Here is a 25,181-nt window from a genome sequence, read left to right on the forward strand (position 1 = left end):
ACACTTTGATATATAAAACAGATAAATTCTAGGATGATCATTTACTTAGAAAGTTATTACTTTCAAAAGGGTTCTCTTAGGTTGTGTGATCTACTGTATTAAGTGTTGGTTTATGTTTTACTCCTTCAGAGAGAAGAGACCTTGTGAGAGGAAAACTGAAAATGAGCTGTAACCTTAATTGTTTAGAAAACAAGACTTTGATTTACATTCAATTTATGCAGTCTTTCTTAAATGTACCTACCATGGAGAAATCCAGTTATTTAATTTTACCTAAATGGTAACTACTACCTCTATGAATTATTTAAAAGTTATCTAACAATTCTGAAATATTGAATTGACTGTATCCAGTTAGCTCTACCAAATTTCTAATAATCTTTTTTCAAAAATGTATTTTTTTAAATCAGTTATTTCCCCCATCCTCATTTCTTTTGAGAAAGAAAAAACAGTGATTCAATGTTCTGAGCCAAGTAATCCTTTATCTCCTTGCCATGGTGGTGGAGAGTGAGGGAAATTTTGTTTATCTCTTTTCTGGAAGTTTCATTGATATTTTAGTAACTTAAAAGTTCAGCTATATATTGTTTTCTTCTGCTTTTTCATATACATCTCTGGTTTCTGATTTTTTCATTTGTTATTTTTTACTGCACAATTAGATTCCATAATTTTTCAGCCATTCTTCCAACACCAGCTTTGTTTCGAGTTCTTTGGTACTACAAAAAACCTTTGTTTCTGTGATCATTGGCTCTGGGGAGTTTTCCAAATTGAAATTAATTCCAAATTGAAAGTCACAATGACTGAGCTACTTCACAGCTCCACCAAGTTATCAGATTGTACCATTTTATCTTCACTCTTTCCACCTTTGCCAGTCTGTATGGTGCGAGGAGAAACAATTATTTAATATGTACTTTTCTTATACTTAGTAATCTGGAGTCTTATTTTCTTATGATAATTTATGGTTTGCAATTAAAGATACTTGAATTAGTTATCTTCTAACTTTTTTAATGGTGTAACCTTTTATATTAAGGAAAGAAGTAAAATGTTGGACTAAATCTAATTCCTTTCATATTGCTTTCTAGTTTTCTTGACAGTCCTTGTATAATAAATATAATAAGGGAGTCCTTTAAACAGTAATTTATACTCATGGGTTCACTGAACAAGGGGGCTGCTATTTTTATTCCTGTTTTTTGCTTATCTAATAATCTGTTTAACTGATCTACTTGTTTTTATAAACAGTGCCTGATAGTCTGAAATCCGAGTGACCTTTATGCAAATTTATTGTGCATTTTTACTCAAGCAAAAAATAAATATCCCTTCCTACCCCTCCCCTAGCATACAATGAAGTAGGTATTCAAACACTTAACAGACTAAGAAAAATTCAGGAAAAGAATTAGCAAAAGCATTTTAAATAAAATGTTTTATTGGCTTTACATTAGACCAGGTGCAATTTATCTGCATTTCTGTTTTGCCATTTTTCAATTCATAAATAAAAAGATGGAATAGTGTTAATAAATTCTGATCTTTCACCAAGGGCTATTCTGCCAGTTTGTGTTGAGAAAGTTTTTTGTTTTCTTCCATTGTAGGTGCTTCATTTTTCTAATTCATCAAGGAATGGGGTATTGGCCAGATTTCCACTTGCTGCCATTGACTTCTTGCCAGAAACAAATTTCTTTGCTGCCTGAAAAGTTGACAGAAATAATAAAACATACATCACTACTTAAAACACATTTTGTTTTTTAAAGAGTGGAAATGTAATGTAATTAGTGTAGAGAGCTTCAATGCAGATTAGGACTTTCTCTGCAACAATCTTAGGTACCTGCTGCTTTAAGGATTTGGAAAATAGCTAATATTTATACAGTGTCTACTAGTGCCAGGCAGTGTGCTTTGCAAAGATTATTTCACTTTTATCCTCACAACTCTAGGAGGTAGATGCTATTATTATCCCCATTTTACCATTATGGAAAGTAAGGCAAACAGAGGTAAGATGACTTGCTCAGGGTGTCACACATAGGGTAAGTGAGCACAGTTAGCAAGTATCTGAGGCTAGATTTGAACTTGGGTCTTCCTGAATTCAGGCCCAGCACTCAATCCTGTGTGCCATCTAGCTACCCCTCTACTTGAGGGGGGGGTGTGTGTGTGTGTCTGTCAAAATTTTATCAGGTTATAAGACACTTTTTATCTTTTATTTCATTAAGTACCATTAAAATGGACAAACATTTAAATGCCACATGAAAAATTCTAGAAGCAAGGCAATTTGGTATTTTAGGGTAAGTATAAATCTATAGGTACAGGCCTACTCTTGTATTGCAAAGAAATTCTTAAAGTAAAGCTGGTTTTTGAGGAAGAAGCATGGTGACACCACCTGGGGGTGTTGCTTTCTCTTGACAAACAGGTAGGAGCTGAGACACATGTCGGAGACAATAGATGAAATGATCACAGCTTTTTTCTTGTACATTTTTAATGCAATGTACAAACGTAAAACTAATCCCTAACTTTGAGTCATGCACAAAAGTATCTGTGAGCATGCTAATGTGTTCAGGATTTTAAAATCATTCAGGTCTGGATTTTATACACATGCACGCACCCACCCACCCACCAAAAGGAACCCTTAAAAACAGTTGTTCCTTTTTTATATAGGTGAAAAAGGTAAATCATACTTGTGTATAAAATCAGGAAAGCTCAAGTATAGAAATAATTACATTCCAACATTATGAAGTGGTTTATTTTACGTACTGTTATGACATCAGCAGTAGCCACAGAGTCAATTGTTTGAAGAACAGATGATGGTGTGACATATGAACCAGATGCCAGGGCCTGGGACCCAATTTCATCCAGAAATCCCTCTGAAGACTCGATTAACATCAGGTACCCAGCTTTTAGTTTGTTTCTAGGCAAGAAAGTGTTTATTATGAAGAATTTAAGTAATAGATTTTCAACACATAAACATTAAGGTTTATTCTTCTAAATAACAAAGTTAGTTGGAAAGTACTCATATAGTTGTATGCACAATGCCTTCAAAATCTTAAATGACCATAGTTTTCTAGTCTATTTTCTTAATTTACCTAGTATTTATTACTATTAGTTTTCAAAACTACTGTACACAAAATCTAGTAGTAATAGCTATTAAATTTAATTGTATTCCATAAAAACTATTCTGTAATACTTGCCTGGACCCACTTAAAACTCTGGAACTGCAGAAAAAACCTTATTTAGTTATGCTATTTTCTTATGGGTTCCCCTTCAATGGAAGTTTTCAAGCAAAAGCTAGATAAACTGCTTGTCAAGTAGGTTGTAAAGAGGATTCTATTTCAGGTATGGGTGGATATAGATGGAGGTCCCTGAGATTTTGTGATTCTTTGTTCTAACAGAAGGTCCCCAATGTGGTTTTTTTTGAGGGGAAAGGAATTGTTTTTTAAACAAATTTTTTAAATCAAAAAGCCTCTATAATTGCTATATTTACAATTCACAGTACACTAATAATGAAATAAAAAAAATTATTTGGTTCAGAAAATTTTACTTTTTTTTGGTTGTTGCTGGAACTGTATGCTGGATATATGTTTGACTGAGAGCCAGAGCACAGAATGTGATTGAGTGTACCAGTTAATATAATAAAGCCATAGGAAATAAAGAGGTAAAGACTCGGGGGTTGTGTGTGTGTGGGGGCATCTAAGATGCAGTTGAAAAATATGTCCTTCCTCAGGGCCTCTCAAATTAAGATCTTTTACTAAGAGATTATGTAATTCTTTTTCTCTGCAATGATTACACTTTTTTTTTTTGCTTGCTATGGGAAGACTAAACATGACATGGTACATTAAAAAAAAACAACCATTTTTCAAAACTGGTAACTGAGTGTTTTGTGTTCTGCTGTAAACTTGTACAACACTAAAATATTTTTAAAAAAAAGTAAACAGCATTTAAAACCTAAATTTATTTCTTTAAAGGTCAAATGCTTCAGTTTACTGATAGTTTGTTTCATTGACAATGCAACTGTGTAAAGGTGTAGTGAATCAGCTCTTGGGTCATTTAATAAAGTGTGTTGCACAAATTCAAGGGACTGTTCAGTGTAACAGTTTTGACACCAATGAGGTATGAATGATTAAGTTATATGGTGATTTCCTAGATTCTAATAACACAATATACCCAACTGTCATTAAGTTATTAACATAAGTGTTAAATGGTTAAAAGGTAATTAACGCTACTGAGAGGCAAGAGTTGAACTAAATGGCCTCAGGGTTACATTGTAAGCTCCCTGCTGGCAAGGACTGTCTTTTCACATTTGTAGTTGCAGTGCTTAATAAATATTAATTGATTCTATCTAGCACTGAAACTTTGAATCCTAAGATCATACACACTTCTTAAATTTTTTATCTAAAATCTACCCTAATTCCTCAAACTTCTATTAACAAAACTGATGAAAAAAAGATGTTAGGTCTCTCAAAGCAGTAACTAAATTCCTGTAAATTAGGAATATTAATCTCAATTTGGTTCCTAGGAATGGGTCACTTTCAAACAGTAAGTATGTTAACCTACAAATATGAGAATGATATTGGGAATAAAGGGGAAGGTGTCAGAAAACTTCTTTGAAAAAGCTGATGAGTGTCTGAGCTCAAAAACTGCTCATAGTAAATGGCCAATCTGGAGGACCTTGCAGCCAAGAAGATGTGTCTAACGAGAAGGGTATATATAAGGATAATTTTGAATCACAGACTAAAGATGTTAACTATAGACAGTTCTTGCTTTACTATTGCAGACCTCTACATAAATCAATTTTTACATAATGCAAATTTGCCCACAGATGTGGGAAACAGGGAGCCAGGAAATGGGGGAAGGGGGAGAGAAGGTAGATAGAAGGTAATATCAATTCACATGCCTGTGAAGGGAGCACACAGTTCAAGGACATGTGGGGGACTGGGACAGAGAAGCAAGAGCAGGAGGAAGGCATGTATGTATGGCTGGACATAGACATGGACAGGGAAACTTGGGGCCTGGGGACAATCATGTGGTATCTAAGGATGGAAGACACAAGGGCAGGCGGGTGGAGCTGGATAAAGGTGTCTTCTCTCCCAACTGGAGGTCTCAAGCCAAGCTCTGGAGCCAGTGGTGGTGAGGGTTCTTCCGCTTTCATTTGGAGGATTTTTTTATTTTTTGTGGGGTGTTAGGGGAGAACGCTAAGCCAGGGGCAAAAGTGGACCAATAGAGTACACAGTACTGTATAGTAAAGTGGGTTTTTGGAATGTGGATTTCTTAAGTCTTTAGTATAAAGTCAATTTACACAAAAAGTAAAGCTGTATTCTCAAAACTGGATTTTTTCCTGTGAAATTAAAAAAGGTTTTCTTTCTAATTTAATGGAGGTATTGCTAGGTGAAGCTGAGAGAAATGTCAGATTAAAAGGTATGCAGCTGGATTCCAAACAAACTTCTGAACCCCTTTAAAGAACAACAAAACATTTTACATGCAGAAAAAAGAGGAGGGAAGATTTAAAATTGTGTGCCTGAAATTTAAAACTCTGCACTGAGGTCAGTGCTAACCTGAATCAAGGTAGCATTTCTAATTTCCTATGAATGGCAAAATATTAGACTTTGTTCAGCTGAACTGATTTTTCCTCACCTAAAGAGCAAAAGCATAACACACACACACACACATACATATTTTATACTTACTTAGCTGCTATGACATCTGGTTCAGGAAGGTTACCATGAGCAACTGCTTTTACCTGGTTGTAAGCAGCCCTGATAACCTAGAGAGAAAAGTAAATTTAATCAGTAACTTTCAGTGCCATTTTCTCCATTTTTTGTCAAAGCTCAACTGTACTGGACTTCCAGATGACAATATAACTTTGGTCAAATTTGGTTGTAGAGAGCTGTTTAGAGGATGATATTATGGAAATTTACACTGATAAGCTCCAAATCTCCTTCAAAAAACAACCAAACCAAACTTCCTACTAAACCATTCTATAATCTTCCTATTGTAATACACTGACCCCCTTCCTCCCTTCACGGAAAATCCTTAGAAAACATTAAGGACACACAATGGCAGAAAGTGTAAGGGGCTTAGCATAGAATGAGAAGTGCTAATGGAAAAGCCAACATAGAGGTAAGAGAAGACTGGGTAGAGAACATGAGCTTTCCATTATTTGGGTAAAGAAATGAAGAGACTGTAAAATTAGAACTGAAAAAATAGGATTTTTTGAGTTGAGGTCTTTTTGTCTTGGGCTGGAGGTTTTTAGACTCCTATAGCTTTCAGCTGCCTTTCATCTCATACTTTTTAGCTGTAGAAAACCAGAAGGGCCAAGGTGAAGCTCAAGGCATGGAGTTGGGGGCTTTAGCTTACTTCAGGGTTTAAAAGAGGAGGTAGAAGTACAATACTTTCCTTGGACATTTCATCTAAATCACTCATGGGTTCTGCTCATGCCTTTTTTTTCATTATCAACTTTCTTTTCAACCTCAATGCAACTAGTTATCCTATCCCTACCACTCTAGGGCTAGGGTGGTACAGTGGATAAAGCACTGAGCCTAGAATCAGGAAGACCTGAGTTTAAATCTGGCCATAGATATACTACTAGCTGTGTGACCCTGGGCAAGTCACAACTTCCAGCTGCATCAATTTCCTTAACTGTAAAATGGTAATAATAGCACCCTCCTAGGGTTGTGAGGATCAAATGAGATAATATTTATAAAGTGCTTAGCAAAGTATCTGGCACATATAAGCACAGTTAATAAATGCTTGTTTCTCTCTCCTTTCCCCACTCTAAAAAGGTTACCTGTGATTTCCTCATTGCCAAATTTAGTGGCTATACTCATCCTCTTGATCTCTTTACATGGCCACCACCTCTTGTTGGGATATTCTCTCTTCTCTTGGCTTCAGGGGTACCATAATGCTCCTGATTTTCCTTCTGTATTTAACTGTTCCTTTTATGTCTCCAATGGCTCTTCACTAGCTTCCTAGCTTTCTTATGTGGGTGTTCCCCAAAGGGGAATTTTCACTATTTCTCCTGGCAATTATCACACTTCCTCCATATAGGAGGATTACCAGTTGCATATATACAGCTGCCTTTCTTAAACATATCTGTTCAAGTCTTTCCCTTGCTTGAAAATCTTTAATGACTCACTACTGGCTGCTTCCTTTTTCAAATTATTGCAAACCTTCTATTTAATAACCTGTTCTAAATTCTTAAGACATACACACACAAAGAATAGACTATTAAATGGTTCAGAGCAAGGGACACACTTTGTCTTAACTGGATCGCATCTTTAATACTATGTTAAGTTCTGAACACCGAATTTTGAGGTAAGCCATTGATAAACTAAAGTACATATAGGTAAAAAGGGATGAGGACAGTGAAGGGTTTTGAAACTATGACAAGGAGAATGGTTGAAGCAACTAGAGATATTCAATTTATAGGAAAAAAATCCCGGGATACAGTAATTGCTTTCAAGGTGTCATGTGGAAGACAGATTAGATACATACTATCACGACTTTTTAAAGCATCAAAAAAAAGAAGTGGTGGAAGTTATACCAAGGTGGATTTTAGCTCAGTATAAAGAGCTTTCTAATAAAGAAGGCTGTCAAAAAATGAAATGGACCATCTTGTGGGACTGTGAGCTCCATCGTTAGAAATGTTTGAATTGAAGATGTATAAAAGATATTCTGCACTGACACTGAAAATACCAGCTTCTCAGACCTTGAATCTAATTTTGCATAAATAATAAGAAATTCAGTTTTTGCTGATTTCATTTTTATAGAGTTACTAGGATGGCAGATCAGGGGAATTTTATAAAATATAATCTGTTTTGATTTCAGCAAGGCATCTGACATTCTCGTATTGGCAAGGTGGTGCAATGTGGTGCAATGTGGTTTGAAAGATAACAGTTGGCAGGTTTATTACAGCAGGTTGTTATCTTTTTCTCTACCCTCTAAATTGATCTTTTAAGTATCCACCTGGAAGGAGATCTCATAATGTACCACAGCGTATTATACCTTTTGACATTTTTATCAATTACTTACATGGATGACCAAAAATGGCCAAGGGAGCTATTAGCCCTCCCTGTTTTTTGCCTTTCAAAAAAACTTATATTTAGGCAGTTAGGTGGGGAAGTGGATAGAATGCTGGAAGATTTGAGTTAAAATCCTGCCTCAAAATCACTACCTGTGTGATCCTGGGAAAATCTTTTAACTTCTCTCAGTTGTTTTCTCCTCCTTAAAATGATAACATTAGCACCTACCTCACAGGGTGAGCATCAAATGAATGTATGTAAAGTGCTTTGCAAACCTTAAAGTGCTATATAAATGCCAGCAGCTATTATTATAATAAACATTTATAAATATGCAAACTTCAAATATGTGATTAATTACAGTATTCAAACATTTTATATTTTAATAAAAAAAATTTCAGGGGGGGAGAGGGGTTTAAAACTTACATCCTCAGCAACTGCAGCCTGAGATATAGTATAAATTCCAAAGAGTCCAGAATCAGAATAATTTGCATTAAAGGCTGAAACCTGAAAAACAATTCAGCTTTATTAAATACAGTAATAAAAGTCAAAACAAGATATGGGGAAGAGATATACTTCCTAAGGATGGCCAAAGACTAGTGTCTTCCTTTCTAAGCAAAATACTTCATTATCCCACTTAATGAGATAATACAATTCCCCCCTCTTTTTTAAAAGATATTTTTAACTTCACATTGTAGTCCTAACACTGTGTCTGTTCCCTTCTAAACTTTCTTCTTACTTTTTTAAAAAAGTGATTCATTCATTAACCATCTTTTCCTACTCTATTTTAATATTACTATCCCTCTCCGTTCTTCTTCCCTAACAAAGACTAAAAGTCCTTGTCTGTAACAAATATGAGGACAAATCCACACATTGCTGTCTCATTCTGCACTAACTCTCTAAAAAGAGGTGGGAAACATATTTCAACATCAGTTTTCGGTAGTCATGACTGGTCATTGCACTGGTTCTTAAGTCTTTCACATTGATGTAGTCTTCATATAAACTGTTCTGATTCTGCTCACTTCTTTCTCCAACAATTCATATAAAGCCTTCTAAGTTTCTCTGAATTTTTTCCTTTCTCATTATTTCTTATGACAAAATAATATTCCATCAATTCACATACCATAATTTGTTCAGCCATGCCCCAGTTGATAGGCAACCACTTTGTTTCCAGTTTTTTGCTAAACAAAAAGTGATACCATAAATATTTTTGTATGTTTGGGTCTTTTCTTCATTGATTTCTTCGGGATATAAGTCTAGCAGGTCACAGGGCATTTAGAATTGTTAGATTCATTAGATTTTGCAACATTGTTTCAGATGGCTTTCAAGAATTGTTGGATAACTTCAGAGTTTCACCAACAGCATGAGTGTGCCTGTGCTTCTACAACCTCCCAAGAACTGTTATTTCCTTTTCTGTCATCTTTCCCAGTGTAATGGGTGTGAAGTGAAACTCTAGAGTGGTTTTAATTTCTATTAGTCATTTGAAGAAAATATGGTTGTTGATAGATTACCATTTTTCCTTTAAGAACAGTCTATGCATATCCTTGCACCATTTCTCTATTGGAAAATTTGTTCTTGTTTACATACATACACACAGAAAGACACATATATGCATCCACAACATACACACACACACATACACATACATACACACACACACACACACACACTATATTGAGTGGTCTTCACTATACAAAATTTTTGAGACCACCCTATGTATCTTGGACATCTGATCTTTATCAGAGAAATTTGTTGAAATTTTTTTTCAAAATTCAGTCTCCCTCCCTCTAGTTCTAACTGCAATGATTTTATTTGTTCAAAATCTTTTAAATTTAATGTTAAAAATTGTTCACTATCTTTCGTGAGCCTTCATATTCCTCATTTGGTCAAAATCTCTCCCCATCCATAGCTGTGAAAACTACTTCCTTTCCTGTTTTTCCTTGGTGAACTGTCATCATTCCTTTTAGGTTCTATGTGGTTTACTTTTCCTATAACTTTTTGATGGAAATCTTTCTAATAGGTATTATTATTATTATTAAAACTTCCCAGTTTTCTTAAGTGTATTACTTCAGTACTTATAAGGATACTTGCACTTTTTACAAGACTCACCAATTGTAATTCCTTTACTATTTTTGGTAGATGTTTTCAAACTGTTGTAGCCCCCCTAAAATTAATATCCTTTAGCCAACCTAGTTATCTCAGTGAACTTAACTAGGCTGGGCTTCATGCAACAGACTTATAATCTGTACTCATTCATACTCAAAGCTATTCTAGTGGCAAGAACACTCAGAGCTTATGCTCTTCCCAGTAACAGGTAAGAACTAAGGCACTGGAGGACTTTATTGAGTTTCTTATATAAAATGCTTTACTCTTCCCTTGATGACTATCTCAATGTGAATATAAATTAACATAATACACATACTATACAGGAATATACTAGATATATTCCTGAGATTTTAGGGGCCTATGGAAAGCGGCTCCAGAATGTTGTTCTTTAAGTCTATTTCCTAGGTTGATGGCTGTTACTTTCTCAGATTCTTATGTACTACCTTTATGCAAAATTGTCTAGATGATGGCCTGAGGGAGGCTTTAAGCCCCCAATAAATTAGAATGCACAAAATTTGTGAAAGCTTTTTTGTTCCTCAGAGGCATCTTTTGATTACTTTTAAGTGCTCTAATTGTTTGAAGTGGTCTGAAATCTGATACTCAGATAAATAGGGTCTTACTGCATTATTCCAAGCATACAGTTAAAGCTTCCATAAATGAAACTTCTTTATCACAAATCCTTAAGCACTTTCTCATATAAAACTTATATAAACATGCAGACAGCTCAATGCAGCATTTGTCTCAACATCTACATAACCAATTGGTCAAATACTGAATCAGAACTATTGAACTGATGTTTAGTAAGAAACATTCATTTTGACCTAAGAAAAGGCTATTATTAACACTCACTAGAGTCAATGGGCATAGGAAAGATGAAAGAAATAGTAGGAAGACTATGGTGCAAAAAAGAAAACCCTCAATGAAGTATGTATTAAGAAGAATAGCTTTACTTCCTGGTTCTATGGGATTGAGAAATAAAGTAAAACACTTACAATTAAGTACCATCAGAGTATCAACTAACCAAAGATTTGCTAAGTCAACAAGAATAATAATGTTCTTTTACTGTTACTTATACTTTATATTATACTGTTATTTATACTTTATATTACACAGAGTGGGCCTAAAAAGAGCTCTAAGGAAAGGAGTGAATGATTATCTTTCAAAGGTACAATGGCTCTTTATAATCAAAAAGGGAATTGCATTTTCTTTTCAGGAGAAAGATGTCTTTTGACTTCTTGGCTCTAGGTCATTTCAGCACTTTGATCTTTGCCAAAAAATGGAACTGTGTTAAAGAAGTAAAAATAATGAACTTCTAATTATGTCAATGATGTGCCATTCTCATTTCACCCCAGAATCAGAGAGCTAGAATAGCATGCACTAGATGAGAAGTGGTGAGAGAGTTAGAAGTGGAAACAAGGAAATACAGAAAGAAACCTAAGTCAGACAAAGGACTAGCTGGATAAAGGGGTCCTAAACCTTTAAGTTAAAAAAAAAATTAGCCCAAGGGGGAAGAAAAATCTAAGAAATGAATGTTGAGCATTCAGTCTGAATTTCTGACAGTTCTAAGTATTCTTTTTTTCTTTTGCATTAGAGTATCTGAAATAGATTTTACATCAGAGAGATGGGAAAGGAGAGAGGTATGTCAAATTAAGCATGGTTATTTCTTCAGTTTCTAAAAAGATTCCCTAAGATGTCTTAAATCTTAATAATTTTTCAAGCCTTTTCTCAGAACTATATTTTAATACTAAATCTTTGAAAATAAAATAAAGGCAATAAATGTTTATACTAACATCAAATGGTTGGTTTGTTCCCTTGGCTACAGCCTGATGCAGCTGGCTGCTGGCATTGCTGCCCCTCTTAACATGAGGCCCTGCACCAAGGACATGCTGAAGGACACTAAATGCATTTGCCTCTGCACTTCCTGAGGTAGCCCCCTCGGCTACAATGGCAGCATGGACAAGACTATCACCATTCTGCTCTCGAATTTCACCTGGGGTGGGAGGGAAAGCAAAAGGTTAATCAGATTTTGTTTTTGTTTTAAATTTCTCATTAAATCCAAGTTTTGCCCTTAAGTCAACTTCACCTTCATAAAAGTAATGGTACACACAAAAAAGAAGTGATAACTAAGATAATTAATTGGTCCTTTTCTCCCTTACATCATCCTGCAGTACTGTTCAATTATACCTCAACATGGACCACTGAAGAGACAACATAGGGACAAATTCTTCCCTTCCAAACTAGCTAATCCACTCATTACTCCCAAGTATCGACCTGAAGATATTATAGGTCTTATTTTAAAGACTAAGTTTGTTTAAAAAAAAAAAAAAAAGGCAATAGTGGAATCACAGAGACTCCCTCCTCTTTTTCATCTCCTACCACTCAGGTGCCTTATGCCACTCTCTCCTCCTTCATCCCTGTATCACATGAAGTGGCTCTTTTTTTTTTTTTTGATGGCCTTACTTCTTGGCAAGGCTTAATCCCTCTACTTGTTCAAGTGATCCCATTCCATCTCCTCCCAGAGATTGGCGCGCCGCCCCCGCCATACCCCTACCCCGGTCATTCCACTTATTTTCAGTCTCTCTCTGCCTACTGACTCATTTCCTACTGCCTACAAACACGCCCATGTCTCCTCTATTCTGAAAAATCCCCCACTTGATTCTTCCATCCCTGATAACTATCATCCTATATGTTTTCTGTAGCTAAATTCCTTGAAGAGGCCATCTCTGATAAGTTCCTCCACTTCCTCTCCTCTCACTCTCTTTTTAACCCCTTTCAGTATGGCTCCTGACCTTATCATTCTAAGAAAACTGCTCTTTGCAAAGTTACTAATGATCCCTTAGTGCCAAATCCAATGGCCTTTTCTCAATCCTCATTCTTCTTGACTTGTATATAGCCTTTGACACTGCCAATAATTCCTTTTGGATATTTTTTCGCTAGGTTTTTGGGACACCACTCTCTCGCAGTTCTCATCCTACCTATCTGACAGTTACTTCTCTGTTTACTTTGTTGAATCATCCTCCAGATCAGTCTTTAACTTCTGTCCTGGGGCCTCTTCTCTCTTACACTACTTGGTCATCTCATCAGCTATCATTTAATTTACCATCTCCATGCTGATGACTCTCAAGTCTACCTTTCCTGTCTGAAACTCTGCGGACTTCCTAACTCACATCTCCAAATGCTTTTTAAACACCTCGAACAGGATGACCAATAAATATCTTAAAGTCAATATGCCAAAACAGAATTTATTATTGATCTCCCTAAACCTTTATTCCCCTTTGGAGAACAATACTATTTTCTTAGTCCCTTAGGCTTGCAACCTAGGAGTTATGCTGGATTCCTCACCCTGTTCCCCCCACCTCCACCCCAATCCAAGCTCTTGCCAAGACCTGTCAATTTCACTTTTGGAACATCTCTCAAATACACCTCCTTCTCTCCTCTGACAGCCACCACTGTAGTGTAGGCTCTCATCACCTCACACCTGGACTATGGCAATAGCCTGCTGGAGGGTCCACTTGCTTCTAGTATCTCCCCACTCTAATCTATCCTCCATTCAGCCACTCAAGTGATTCTCCTAAACTGCAGATCTGATCATGTCACCCCTCCCCATCACCATCAGTAAGTTCCAGGGGCTCCCTATTGCCTCCAGCAGAAAGTAACAAATCTTCTGTTTGGCATTCAAAGCCCTTCATAACCTAGCCCTCTCCTACCTTCCACTCGTTGACCTTATTCCCTTGACACTCACACTTAGATCCAGTGATACTGACCTCCTGGTTGTTCTACCAACAAGACACTCCTTCAATTATGGTCATTTTCCCTGGCTGTCCTCCCTACCCAGAATGTTCTCCCTCTTCCACTCCGAGTACTGACCTTCCTAGCTTCTTTTTAAAGTCCCGACTAAGATCTCACTTTCTATAGGACGTCTTCTCCAACCTCTCTTCATTGTAGTGCCTTTTCTCTTTTTTATTATGTCCTATTTATTCTGTATATAGCTTGCTTTGTATATTCTTTTTTACATGTTGTTTCCCCCATTAGACTGTAAACTCACTGGGGGCAGATACTGTCTTTTACCTCTTTCTGTTTCCCCAGCACTTAGCACAGTGCCTGGTACATAGGAGGCACTTAATAAACATTTACTGATTGAGGAGGGGATAATTTTGTCCAACCTGTTCATTTTACAAAGCAACTGAGATCCAGATAATTGAACCAATTTATCCAAAGTCATATAGCTGTTGATAGTAAAGTAAATCATTCCCTTCATGTCCTCCATGAAAATAGTAACAGCGAACGGAAGAGCTCCGAGAGGTGACTTACCCCATATTCAAAAAAACTAATAAATACTAGAGATAAGATTCAAGAACAAGGTTCTCCTGACTCTAAGTTCAGCATGTTTTCCATTATATTACACTGCCTGCACATGAATTAGAAGAAACCAATTTTATGTCCTCTGATAAAACCAAACCTAACCAAAAATACCTACCTCCACGGTAGTGAGCCTTTGAACCAGACATGCCAAGCCCACCTCTCATGTTTAGAAACTGCTCGGCAACTTGCTTCAGAACAATATGGTTTATACCTACAGTAATAGATACGAGTCAAAACTGAAGCTTATAAAGTGAAAATTCAAACAGGCTATTTATAAAGTTAAATATCAGATTCTGACTTAAAAATGTCATTAGAAATTAAACAAAAGGTAATCACGGTATTTGAAGCCACTGACTAAAGGTCTCCCATTTACCTGTAACCCATTATTCAAATCAGATCCCACACTGTATTCAGACTATGGTTTATATTAACTGATAGGCAATTAAAGACAGCTATATCAAAACTTACCAAGTCCAACCAGAGCCATCCTTGCACTTGTAAAATTGTTCTGTATATAGTAATGAAGCTGAAGAAATGAAAACACTTTAATTAAGTTATTTTGACGTTAATATAAACAAAAACTGTATAGTTCTGCTTTAACACTTGCTTTGAATATGCAAGTTTTGAGTTTGCTTATGCTTGATTTTGTTCGTGAGGAAACAGTCAACCTAGAAAACTGCACCCAGATGAACCAAGCCTCAGGGGAATACACAAAATGCATAAACTTCAAAAATCTACCAGCCACTACACCTCGGGTCATGGTGTGTTATCCTACAAAAGGCAAAGAAAGGGAATAAGCATTTACACAATGCCCACTACATGACAGGACAGTACCATGCTAGCACTTTGCAAATATTCTTTGCAAAATTGTGTTTTGCTATTCTTTCATATATGTGAACTTTTATGTGTTCACACCCACCACATTTAACATCTCAAATGTGTCTAAGTGCCATATTTATAGTATGTCTTTTGATGAAGCAGGAGGAAGTGGGTTGGTCTGTATCCACAAATTCAACCCTCATCTTTTACCATGCATAGGAATACATATGTTGAGTTACAGCAGAACTGACTTTTAGAGTTAGAAGGAATCTTTTGGATCATCTAGTATGACATGGAAACTGATATCACTTCCATCTTCTTCCCACTGATAACCTGAATTCTGCCCTCAGCTTTTGGTTTATATTGCTAAGACTTCAGCTTACATGCCATTTCCCAGATCACTTCATACTATGATGCTTCTACTTGGACCATCACTTTTACCTCCTTCCCATCAATAACTCAGACTTCCTAAATCATGAATTATCCAAATGTGAAATGAGCTAGCTTAGGAGTAGCTACTCACAAGGCATGATCCCACTAATTATTAAGGTAGAAGCTTTGACGTGGGTCAGTTCATCTATCTCGAGGCTACCCTCTCCTTCCATATTGGTGCTGGATTTGGTGCAGACATCTAAGCATCTTTAGCTCTACTGCAGTTCAGATCACCTAAGTAAAAGCAATCTATGAGACTCAGTCTCCTTGGCAGCAAGGACTACAGACATGTACCAATCACTAGACCTGGCAATAGGTGTTTCTCAATATAAGTTTTCAAGCTATGAATGACCAGTTGTTAGAGATATTTTAAAGGAGATTTTTGTTCACAAGATATTGGTTGGACTAGATGGCCTATGAAGGTCCCTCCCAACTTTGAGATTCTGCAAAATCCCCACCTACCTCCTGCCAAATGAAAAGCCTAGGATGAAACATCAGAGAAGAGAAGGCAGTGTTGTGATATTTAAACTCAAAAGGTTCCTCTAACCAGGTGAAGTGACATTAGAGCACATAATTTTAAGAACAAAAGTCCACGTAGGATTTTCTAAGTAGGCTTTTGTTAAAAACTGGAAAAAAAAAAGATTTTCTAAAAACAGAAATAGTAGATAAATACCATACTTAATATCAAAGCAACAGTATTAATTACAAAATGTTAAATTAGTTACCTCTTCTGGAGTAATTTTCCCAATCTTATAATCTGGACAATACAAGGAATTAGAAAGGGCATTCCGATAAGCTGCAGCATGCAGATTTTCAATCACACCTACAAAGAAGAAAGGGAAAAAAACCATCCACTGAAATACAAATTAAAGTGAGGATAGTAAAGAAGTGAGGAAAAGGAGGAAATATGTGACCCTCTGATTGTTGTACTCTGCTTAAGTATTTTTGGACTTGAAATTTATGGTTGCCTGTCAGCAAAATATAAAATTCTGCTTGCTGGCAAAGGAAATAGAGGCTATCAGTAGCAGGTTTTTTTTTTTAAATGTGTCACATTCATTAGGAATTTATATCTCAAGAGTACAAAACTCCTCTGGCACATTGGCAATGTACTTTACTACCTTCCATAGCTTCCAGGACTACAATATTAGAAAGATCACTCTAGGCATCAAGGGATCTGATTTTGACCCTAGTTCTGCGACTTTCTGTGTGACCTTGCCTAAGCCATATGACCCTATTAGACTAGTTTCTTCATCTATAATATGAAGAATTGGATTAGATGATCATTAAGGCCCTCTTTATATGTCTAAAATGCCATCACCTAACTTTCTCGACACAAGTCAATAGCATATTTTTGTTTTTCTTCATACAGCTCAAAAGAAATACAAGTCTAAGTCCTTTACAATAACTAGCAGTACAAAACAAACGAAAATTATAAATTTCACTAGTGAAATTCTAGCACAATTAAGAGTAATCCTAAATCTAAATGTTTATAATGTTTTTCAAAGTTTTTTTTACTTTTTTTTTTTTTTTTTGGTGAGGCAGTCAGGGTTAAGTGACTTGCCCAGAGTCACACAGCTAATGAGTGTTATATGTCTGAGGCCACATTTGAACTCGGGTCCTCCTGATTCCTGGGTGGGTGCTCTACCCACTTCGCCACCTAGCTGCTCCTCAAAGTTTTTTTTTAAATATACACTATTCCCCATGAAATAATAATCTGGACAATCACTTAAGCACGGATGTAAGGATTTGACTCCTAATGCTAACTATTTCAGGACAGCGGTATTTAAGATGAGAAAAACTGTCCTGAGACACTTCAATCAATGACAAGACTTTTAGGTCTCATACATTTTTGTTTGTTTCATACAATCTAGTATCTTTCACTGCTAAAAGAACAATGCAATCTCGATGAGTTTACTGTGAAATTTTTTCATTTCCTCATGAAGCTGTTTGTGTTTATAGAGCAGGGAATGATGACTTATACTTTTTCTGTACAGCCCTGGGGAGATGAGATGTGCTTAATATAGTACAATAATGATAGTAAAAATTAATCTGAAGTAATAGCTGACAGTCTCTAAAGGACAGACTCTAAAGTGAATATCACGCAGAAGGCAATGAAGGGACATGTAGTGGGTCTAACATAAACAAGTATGGTCCTATGAAATTTAATTCACCAAATAACCTTCCAATATCAATTTGGCTTTTAAGTAAATATTCCTACTGGCAAAAAATGCCCACTAATTTCTAGTAGACATGTTGCTTCCCACTGACTCCAGAAAATATCCTCTGATAATTCTATTTTTCCACTGTAAATATTAAATTGGTATTGTTTCTTAATCAGTTTCTTGTGAATTTGGTTAGTGTAAATCAGTTGCCCAATCTGATCATATCAGGTCAGATAAAACTGGGCTCCTGACTGGGTATACAGGCACCTAAGAGGCCTGCCCTAACTAGCCAGTCAGATCATCTGTAAGCTGCAACAGTACCATCATAAATGTAGTTTATCAAGATGCTTTTTTTTTTTTTTTTTTTTACCAGTCTGGGGGTTTTGAAAAGCAACTGCTTTATCAATCTTTAATTGTGACTGAAGATCTGCTACTTCCCAGCGTCGAAATTCTGGTGCTGTGGTGACATTGAGCAGGAACTCCATTAGAATATCACTGTGAAAGACATCGAGGCAAATTTGGGGACAATAATACTAAAATAAAGCCAATGGTAATATGCTTGCTTGCAAAAAGGGCAAGAATTAGACATAGACAAAATAAACTTATACTTACACATCATCCCGGAGGCATTCGGCAATATAAGCCATGCTTTCCCTTGTACTAGTCACACTAAACAAGAAATACATTAAGGTCAATGATTTGAATTAGTAAAATAAGTTATTTTCCCTATAATATGACCACCTTGTAGAACCAACATTATTTATCTTCAATGGATAACCATGTGTTTTATTTGACATACCTTAATTTACCACCAACAGCTTCAGTCCCTCGGGTTATCTTAAAAGAAGAAGCTCCTTTGGTAGTCTTTACAAAAAAAAAAAAAAAGTCTTCTTTGTCAGTAATTTTGAAATACCAAATTTACCAAAAGTGATACTAGATTGGCAACAAATATCCAAATCAAAATACAATTAAGGCTGTTATCAAGCTCAGAAACTAAAATGAAACTTTATGAATGTTAGAAATATACTTGTCCAATAAGGGAAAAATGATTTAACAAACTGTGCTGATCTGTTTTGTATCTGCCTGAAAAATCTGAGCTGGTACTCTCTCTGAAAAGACATCAAGTGGTCGTAATTTGATTCAAATCAATGACTTCAAAGATGAAAGGCTCTAAAATATATTTTCTTTAGTTTTAATCAAGCAAAAATTATCTAAACTATTAGGACGCCATAGAACAGAAGCACACAATAAGCTTTTCTTAATGTATTGATGGGAGCTGCTAAAGAAGTTACTGGGTTTGAGGAAAGGAATCAAATAGTGTCCAAGGCATATGCCAGTTTCTCTTCTTCAAACAAGCCAAATCTTAAAGGAAGGATTATTTTTAGTTTATCTGGTCAAAGAATTCAAGAAAGAGCATTTATTAGGGAGCATTACAGAAGAAGGGGAAAAAAAACAACCCAGTATTTCAACAATAGTTAAATTGTTAACAAGATTACATGAGTAAGACATTCCAACAAAGATAATATTCAAACTATGTTGAAGAATCTTACCTTGAAGATAAAAGCTACCTTACTAATATATATACTATATATAACATATGCCACATATTATATATATAATATATATACATTATATATATACACACTACACACACACACACACACACACACACACACACACATCATTTTAGTGATATAGTGATAAAAAATCTGACCGTACTTTTAAATGCAATGCTTTATTTTATTTTTCTTTAATCATATATTCAGGCTGACATACTGTATTTCACCACATAATCATCACAGATTTAATGCCAAATTTTTTTCATAGGGTGCAACCATTATGTGAAGCTTTAAAAAAAATTGGTGCCAGTATTACTTAAAAATTATTTATTACCAACCTGTGTCACCCGGCAGATGAACTTTAGCTAGTGAAGGAAGGTACAGTCTTACCATATCATGCGACTTACTCATGGTAGCTTTGCCTGCCGCCTGCTAACAACCACATAAGTTGGCTTTTGGAAATATACTGACAATGCTAGGCTCACAATGCATGAGAGATAAATGCACAACCATATGCCACTGGTGAATACACTGCTGCTCTGTTTACCTTTTAAGTGGAGTGAGGAACAAAATTATAACATGCGACAATTACCATGATGAAAGCTTATAAACCAATTGTTGGACTGAAGAAACAGGGTGCAAAAATTATGAAGTGAAATATGGTATTTCAAGAAGCATTTTCATGTATTTCTCTGGTTTTGTCACATTCAGACATCAGACTGTATCTAGTATTGTTTTCATCAAGGACATATTTTATCTTAACGCTTAATAAAAGATCATCAAATTTCCTATACCATACAGAAAATTAATTGAGAATTTTTTTTTTAAGGTTAGATATATTGTCTCTTTCAGGACTAGATTTTTTGAAAATGCGTCAATATGCTTAAATGGTTTGCTTCAGTTTAAAATTTGCTGTTTAATTTTTTGTTTTTAAGTGTAAAAATTCAACTATACTTAAAATCTTAATGCATCTTACCAATTTTAATATAAAAATATATTGTGCTTTTAATAGCTGCTACCACTATTTCAAATTTAAAGTTTATTTTTATCCACGAATAGTTACATTAGTATGCTATAAAAATAAAATAAATTATGCCAAGAAAACAGAACTAGAAGATATGCATCTGTTTGCAAATATTCACGTGATTTAATAAATATGACTGAAAAAAAAGTCAAACGTATTAAGGAAAGATCTTTACCAAATTGGATGCAAGACGGAGTAGATGGGAGGCTCCAAAATTAGTAGAATCTTCATATCTACTACCAGCTTTAATGAACAAACCAATTCTTGAAGCTGGAGCATAGTTTTCCACAGAGGCAATCACTAAGCCATTTGGTAACTTTGTTAGCTATAGTCAAAACAAAGCAGAGATGTTATTTATGTCTTCTTATAACTAAATAATGAAAGAATTTTTTTTTAACCAACATCTGAGAGATTTGGTTAGACTCACCTCAAGTTCCTCAGGATGAAGTTGTACAGGAGCTTTTGCAGCAGAGGCTTTAATTCTTGGGGCAACTTTGAGGGAATAAAATCGTCTCTAAACACAAACAATGAAAAATATTCCTGACATGAATAGTGCTTTCTACAAAATCATAAGACCTAGGTTGTATCCAAGGGTACTATGATTTATAAAGATATTAAACCAAAATTACAAATGGTTACACGTGGGAACTCATATGGGTGTCAGACCACAAAAATCACTCTATGGCTTAGCCAAGCAAACCAACTCAACACTAAATCACAAAGCTAGAAAACTCAGGGCATGTCCTTAAAGTCATTATCAAGTAAGTCAAACTACCACCACCACCACCATCACCCTTTTCTCTAGTGCCTTGATAGAGATAGCCCAAGACTCTTGGAAATAATAGTGCTTCCAGCCCAGTATCCACCACCACCATCCTGGGAAGTAACTCCTTAGGAGATGAATTCTGGCAACTTCACCTGTAGGTGCTACAGCCACAGATACTGAAGACCCAGAAAAGAAAGTTCTCGCCACCAAAGTCTTTGGCATCATCAAACAGTTCAATATCAGAAATTGATAGGATTTTATCAGTGAAAACCACCTTGGAGGAGAGGAATTAACCATTTGCTTTGCAACAAGGACAATGACACCTTGCCATTCAAGACTTGTAGCTGAAATGCAGTTTTCCCCATACAAACGTGAGCTGACTGAGAGCAGGGACTGTCTTACTTTTGTATTTATATCCCTAGTGCTTAGAACAGTGCTTGGTACAACTAAATAAGATGCCTCTTTCATTCATTCACATTAGTCAATATATATTCTAAGAACTAAAGATATAAATAGTATTTCATAACTCAAGATGAAGCACCACAATATAGTAGGAATAATAGTACTAGTTCTTTCTAGTGCTTTAAGGTTTAGAAAGCATTTTATACACATCAATCTCATTTGATCCTCATGCTAACCCCAAGAGGAAGGTGTTATTATTGGCTTGAGTCAGACTGGTTCAGTCACTAATTTCCTCTTTGACTTTGGACAAGTCTCTTCAACCTCTCTCAATCTCTATTTCCTTATTTAGAATATGACAGCACAGACATAGATGATGTCTAAGATCTCTTTGGTTCTAAAATGTGACTATGTCCAGCTACCAAAAAAAGGTCATCACATGAAAGTGAAGTGAACTTAAGGAAAATGGGAAAAGGTTTTTTTTTTTTACATTGCACTCATCTGGAGAATACATTACAGCAGTGGTGTAAAACTCAAAACAGAAAAGGATCCATATGGTCAGTATACTGACTTAGAAAACCACAAATTAACATTACCTACACAATATTGCATTTTTATTTTTGCTAAACATTTCCCAATTACATTTTTCATTTGGTTGGCCACAGTTTGATACCTCTGCATTAGAGAATAAAAGGTGAGTAAAAGGATTATCACCTAATATCCTTGTATATCCACAAATGTAAGATAAATTCCTATTAAATATTTTACATGGAAAGAACCTTAAAGATTATCTTGTCCAGTCCTCTCATTTTACAGATGGCCAAACCAAGGCTCAGGCCTAAACCAGTTAATGGTAGAACCTGAATAGGAAATCAGGTATTCTGACTGCCAGTCCAGTGCTCTTTCTACTCTGACAAGTCAATTAAATAGCACTGATTTGTAGTAGAAACAATCTGTATGGTTTTATTACTTTTACCACCAGCAATCCTCAACAATTCCTTCTGGGAAAGGATATGATAGAAATTCCGTTCAGATAGAGAAGGAAAGTACAGTCAAGGGTTCCAGGGATGCTAGGTTCTTAGTGAAAATATCATTAAAGTAAGTTAACTAGGGGTCCAGGTTGGGTAGAAGAGGCAAAGGATGTCAAAAGAGGGATGATGGACTGGGAAAACATAGAAGAGCGCCAACATTCAAGGCTGAGGGGACATTAATAGATTTGAAGGAGTGGGAAGGTGATATGCATGGAGCAAAAGAAATTTGCATTCAGAGAGAGGAATTAATAGAGCCTTTGAAGTTGAGGTCAACAAGGAACTTTTATCTAATATTTTTAGCAGCAGCTTTTAAATGGTTTTCCGGGCAACTAGGGAATCCTATCTTAGAAGGGGCCTTAAAGGTATGCTGATGATGCAAGGCTTTCCAGTGGTCATACTTTGCAGTAGCTACCTTTTAACCCCTGCGCCCCTTCCCCTATCGCCTCAACACACCCTCCATTTCATACCTATTCATAATTATAATCAATCCTTGGACCAAAAGTTCTACTTTCTCCTCAAATGGAAGCCACTTTATTCCTCTGATCACTGGGGTTGGCTATAAAAATAAACTTCTATGGAATGAAATAACAACTCACATTTTTTTATAGTGCTTTGTGGTTTACAAAGCACTTAACTGCCAGAGACACTACACGTCCTGATCTATTATTACCGTCTCTAAATAAAATCTGGACCTTAAGAAAAACTGATCTCACATTATTATGCCATTTAACAATCGCCACGAAAATCTGAGGCCCTGGATCCAGTGAGTCAAAAACTCAAGTCTATATCCTCTACTTGTGGAACTGGAGGCTAGACGAGCTGTTTACCTGGTCCCCACATGGGAGCTGAAGGGTGGGCTGGGGGTGGGGTCACCGAAGGCCGAGCTGCGGCCCCCGGAGCGGGAAGGGCAAGTTTTTTTCCATGGCTCACCCTCCATCCTCGAAGAGCGTATTTAATCAACGTCCCGGCTTTCACCGTCAGGGGTTCAAGCGGAGGGTGGGGGTCCGCCCCCCGCGCGGGGTCACAGCCAGGGATCACAGACGTGACCTTCATTAGCCTCCCCTCGGCCCTTCAGGAAGGAGAGGCCCGGGGCTCTGCTCGGCCCCCCGGGGGCATCGCCGTACTCCCCCCAGCCTCCCCGGCCCCGGCCCCCTGCTCCTTCCGCAGAGTTCAGCTGAAGGACAAGCGGAGAACTGGGAAGCGGCGCGAGGGGCCCTCGGCCAGGCGACCCCACCAGGCCCCCTCCCCTGGAAGCCCATCACGCCCTCCGCCAAGGCGGCTGCACTCACCGAGAGGGATCCGGCGCCCGTGAGCAGCTTCATGGCTCCGATTCACTCGTGACCCCGTACTGACAGGGATCAGAGAAAGCAAGATGGTGGCGGAGGACCTCCGTTCCCAGAATGCCTCGCGCTCCCTCCGAGAAGCCTCTCTTCGCGGAGCGCTCTCTACTGCTTCTAGCCCGGGGCAAGGGGCCGGAAGAGGCGTTTAATCACGCCCCGCGCAGCAGGGGGAGGTCTTCATTCCATATGCCGATCCTCTTGTTGCTTCTGCCCCTAAATTTCAAGACTTCCATTAAAAATACTTTAATATTAGCCCAAGTTCATTAAGCTAGGGTGACATTTTCCTTTTCTCTTCATGATGGATAAAGTGCTAACCAGTAGTAACGACTTCCCCCGCTGCCATCTTGGATTCTTCTTGGCATAGGCACCAATCGGCCCCTTAGGCTCTCTGGAGCACGCTTCCTCTACGTTCCCCGCCCACTTTTGCCACGTGGGGAGGTTGAGGGCGGGGTCATCTTACAGCTGAAGTAGAGGTCAGAACGGTCTTTGATTTAAGCATTTGGTTGAGTTCGGCTGACATTAGATAGGTGCTTGCTATGTGCGTGTTCTTTAGAAGCCGGGGAAATTAAAAGGCAGAGGTGAGGAGGGAGTTCATTTCAGGCGTGGGAGACAGTCAGTGCATAAGTTTTCAAGAACTGCAAGGAGACCAGTGTAGTTGGATTGCAGAATACGATCCAGAGGGGAATAAAATGTTGGAAAACTGGAAAGATAGGAAGAGCTTCAAATGCCAGAGGACTTTATGTTTGATCTTGGAGGTATTCGGGAGCCACCGGAGTTTACTGAGTGACATGGTCAGAGCTATGCTTTAGAACAATCCCTTTGGCATCTGTCTGGAGGGTAGATTGGAGTGGAGAGAGATGTGAGACCGACGCGCGGATTGGGAAGGGATTGCAATAGTCCAGGTGGGAGGTGAAGAGGGGCTGGGTGAGTAGAATGAAGGGGGTGCATGTGGGAGATGCTGTGAGGGCAGAAATGTCAAGATGCAGTAACAGAATGGATATATGTAAAGCAGAGAGTTGAGAAGGATACCAAGACTGCAAGTCTGAGTGACCGGGAGATTGAAAGTACCTTCATTTGCAACAGGGAGTTGGCAAGAAGGGAGTAGTAACTTAAGAGAAAGACAGTAAGTTCTGTTTACCACAAAGGAAATGCTTAGGACACCAAAGATTCATATAAGTGCCCATTAACAAATATTT

The 25,181-nt window shown here is 37.1% G+C and overlaps 1 protein-coding gene across 1 annotated transcript; it reads right to left on the reverse strand.

The window, feature by feature from the left end:
* Positions 1-1,389: 1,389 nt before the first annotated feature.
* On the reverse strand, positions 1,390-24,321 carry LOC114052321 (cytochrome b-c1 complex subunit 2, mitochondrial-like). Its single transcript, XM_027874872.1, has 14 exons — positions 23,935-24,321; positions 20,877-20,963; positions 20,625-20,774; positions 18,666-18,730; positions 18,479-18,535; positions 18,237-18,361; positions 16,430-16,527; positions 14,922-14,979; positions 14,569-14,664; positions 11,882-12,081; positions 8,412-8,492; positions 5,655-5,731; positions 2,728-2,881; positions 1,390-1,672 (listed from the first exon to the last, which is right to left on the reverse strand). The coding sequence occupies exons 1-14, from the start codon at positions 23,965-23,967 to the stop codon at positions 1,583-1,585; spliced, it is 1,371 nt and encodes a 456-aa protein (XP_027730673.1). The 5' UTR covers positions 23,968-24,321; the 3' UTR covers positions 1,390-1,582.
* Positions 24,322-25,181: the final 860 nt, after the last annotated feature.

Source organism: Vombatus ursinus, unplaced genomic scaffold (assembly GCF_900497805.2).
Source record: "Vombatus ursinus unplaced genomic scaffold, bare-nosed wombat genome assembly UNPS02014807.1, whole genome shotgun sequence".
Taxonomy (NCBI): Eukaryota; Metazoa; Chordata; class Mammalia; order Diprotodontia; family Vombatidae; genus Vombatus; species Vombatus ursinus.

Bases quoted from the DNA above. Each gene is read 5' to 3' on its own strand.
- LOC114052321 (XM_027874872.1), bottom strand. From the start codon at position 23,967: ATGAAGCTGCTCACGGGCGCCGGATCCCTCTCG. The intron at 20,775-20,876 runs GTGAGTCTAACC...TTTTGACTATAG, and splicing joins TTCATCCTGAGGAACTTGAG to CTAACAAAGTTACCAAATGG. The intron at 14,980-16,429 runs GTAACTAATTTA...TCATTTCTTCAG, and splicing joins GGAAAATTACTCCAGAAGAG to CTTCATTACTATATACAGAA.